This window comes from Hippocampus comes, unplaced genomic scaffold (genome assembly GCF_001891065.2).
Source record: "Hippocampus comes isolate QL1 unplaced genomic scaffold, H_comes_QL1_v1.1 scaffold270, whole genome shotgun sequence".
In the NCBI taxonomy this organism is placed as follows: domain Eukaryota; kingdom Metazoa; phylum Chordata; class Actinopteri; order Syngnathiformes; family Syngnathidae; genus Hippocampus; species Hippocampus comes.
In genome coordinates this window covers 291,026-293,960 of record NW_017805631.1, presented here as the reverse complement: position 1 = coordinate 293,960, position 2,935 = coordinate 291,026, and the positions used below count along the sequence as shown (strand labels likewise).

General features: G+C 41.2%; 1 protein-coding gene across 1 annotated transcript in view; it reads right to left on the bottom strand.

The window, feature by feature from the left end:
• Positions 1 to 1,505: 1,505 nt before the first annotated feature.
• atoh8 (atonal bHLH transcription factor 8) overlaps positions 1,506 to 2,935 on the bottom strand; it is a 14,764-nt gene continuing 13,334 nt past the window's right edge. Inside the window, exon 4 of the mRNA XM_019881656.1 lies at positions 1,506 to 1,981. Within this exon, the coding sequence (XP_019737215.1) occupies positions 1,955 to 1,981 (27 nt within the window). The 3' untranslated portion in view covers positions 1,506 to 1,954. The remainder of the gene's footprint in view (positions 1,982 to 2,935) is intronic.

Below are 2,935 nucleotides of genomic sequence, written 5' to 3'. Positions count from 1 at the left end.
ATGCTGGAATAAAAGAGGCAAAAAAGGCCCTGTAACCTGATACACCAGGGGTCGGGAACCCATGGCTCATGAGCCATATATGGCTCTTTTGATGATTGCATCTGGCTCGCAGATAAAACAAAATATTTTCGCTTGTTTAATGCATCCATCGATCGATTTTTCACTGCTCATTTCCTGTTCGGGCTGCAGTTGGCTCCAGGAGCAATTTTGATTGGATGATACTGGCCTATGTTGCCATTGCTTTGGAAACGGGTAAACGCCCCCTTTTGAATCAGCCCGCTCGGTCATTAGCTAGCTCAAAGCTAATCCTTAGACGAATAAGATGGCGAAAAGAAAAAAAGATGACGAGTATGGTACACTTCAGGACGAATGGACCGAAGGATTCACCTTTGTGTAGAGAACAGGTTCTGCGGTGTGTCTAATTTGCAATGACAAAATACCATCGATGAAACGGTTAGAATGCAAAGCGGCACTTTGACACACCCCATGCTACGTTCGCATTAAAATAATCTGTGAGAGACAGTAGAAAGGAAGCATGTAAGCTACTGAGCAGGGTGCAGGCTAGCCAGCAGCAACTTCGCGTATGGACCCGGTAATAATAATAACAATAATAATAATAATAATATTATTATTTTTATATTATTATCACAAAATTATTTTAAAGAACACATGCACAGCTCAACTGTGCTTAAAACTGTGTAGACGCTGAGTATCTACAGCGCGGACGCTGGGCGTCTAGAGAGTTCAGAGCCTGTTGTACCAATGCATTGAAACGAGACGAGTCATTGGATAAATGCTGGTTTTGTCCGGCCCACCGGACGCTCAGCGTCTCTGGGACCCTATGGACAGTGGGCGTTTATCGGCTGGCCCAGACGCTCGGCTTTTCTGCATGATGATTGGATGATCTGTCTGAGGCTGAATCTATTTTTGATTGACAGCAAAATGAGCCAATCACCCATCTTCTGGTGTAGGCATCCGGAGCATTTTTTAATTCTCATTCTGTTCTGAGTTGAACTGGAGACTTCTCCTAATCATCTTAGCGACACTCTCTTTGTTGAAAGCGACTAGCAACAAATTAATCTTTTATTTCTGGTGGGTTTTATTGTAGTTGCTTGTGTTCGCAGACTGACTTATATCACCACAGTTTCCGTCCTAACCGAGCAGCGGGAGACTAGTTAAGTCCCTGGAAAAGACGCCTTGTTGGTATGACAGGGTCACAGATCATTTTCTTGAAAAGGAACGGAGAGTAGAATTCACGTACAAATAAACGGACACATTTTATGATGTAGGCCGAAATTGAGCTTCCCCTCCTTGACAGACCAGCATCCGCCACTGTTCCCGACCCCTGTGATAAACTGTCCACTGGAGTAACCGCTGGCCCTGAAAGGGTTAATGAAATGTCATGCTTACTCTGTCAAAAAAATAAAAATAAATAAATGCCACACAACACAAACCTCCGTATTGTACATTTTTATTTACTTTTTAGTTCTTATATTGTAAGATACTGTACTGCTTTTTGTTGTTTATAAATTCACATTTTGGAATTTACATCGGGAACCAGGATGTTGTCTTTCGGTAGTGCACAAGAAAGGGGAAAATAGGGAACATGAGTGGATAAAGTGTGTTGTATTGACACTGCTATCTTAAGTCCAGTAATCCAAAGTATGTTGGAGCAAAATTTTCCACAGAAAAAAAATAAGTCTTGAATAATTATCGACACGTTCATCGCCAGCTACCAGAACATCCAATCGAGTTCCACAATCATAACAACAAAATATTACACAAACAGAAAAAAAACTAGAGTCATTTTATCTGTTACATTCAGAGTATTTGTTACTTCAATAAAAATGCTTTCAAAATATTTATCTGACCGTAATACAGGATTAAAACTACGCGTGGATGCTGTCGGTGGCTCTGATCACATCGCATGAGGAGAGAAACTTCATGTCAGCCTTCAAACATCCTCTGGCATCCTTCCAACCTGTGGAGATAAAATCACAGACATCCATCGAAACAAAATTAGCCAATCTCATTTTGACACACAACTCAACAAGCAGCAAATAGAACAATGTGTGCACACACTCTGTACTCCCTGGCTGAAGCTTGCGTGTTAGTGATCTCTAGCTGTAGCCTTTAGCTTAGCATCTATTCCTTCATTTAAAACACGTCAGAGCGAAAACACAGAACGAGGTACACATAAGAGCAGCAGCAAACAAATAAGAAGGAAAATTGATGTCAGGAACCCAGGGAGCCATTTCAAGATCATTGAATGAGCATACATCAAGGTAGGTTAGTTGAGTGTGCTTTTATGTACTGTATTTTCCGCACTAAAAGGTGCACTGGATTATGAGGGGCACCTTCAATGAATGGACTATTTTGTAATTTTTTTTCATATATTGGACGCATTGGATTATAAAACGCACTCTACAATGCATCCACTAGATGGAGCTACGCTCCTTCCGTTCCACTCAAGAGGCGTTCATGACCCTAATACAGGATTAAAACTGTGCATCCTAATGTTAAGGGGTTAATGATTATTTCAATGAAACTATCAGTGATGGCAATAGCGGGATTAAAACTGTGCATCCTAATGTTAAGGGGTTAACGATTATTTCAATGAAACTATCAGTGATGGCAATGGCGAGTGATGAAAAAAAGCGGAAAGGGGCGTGGCCAGGACGGGGCGTGGCCGGAATGGGGGCGTGGCCTGTGCGGGGCGTGGTTACTTACAAAAGTGGCACTAAACATGCTGAAGATGAAGTGTATTGAATTTACACACTATTTGAAACTTGAACAGAAAAAAATCCCAAGATTATTCACTATTCTTTCAAGTGAAAATTTGTGCAATTTTGCTTATGCATTCCTGGTGAGCACCAATATGTAACTCCAAATTTGCTGCTCAAAATCAAAACTAAAAAAGGAAACACATTCCCTG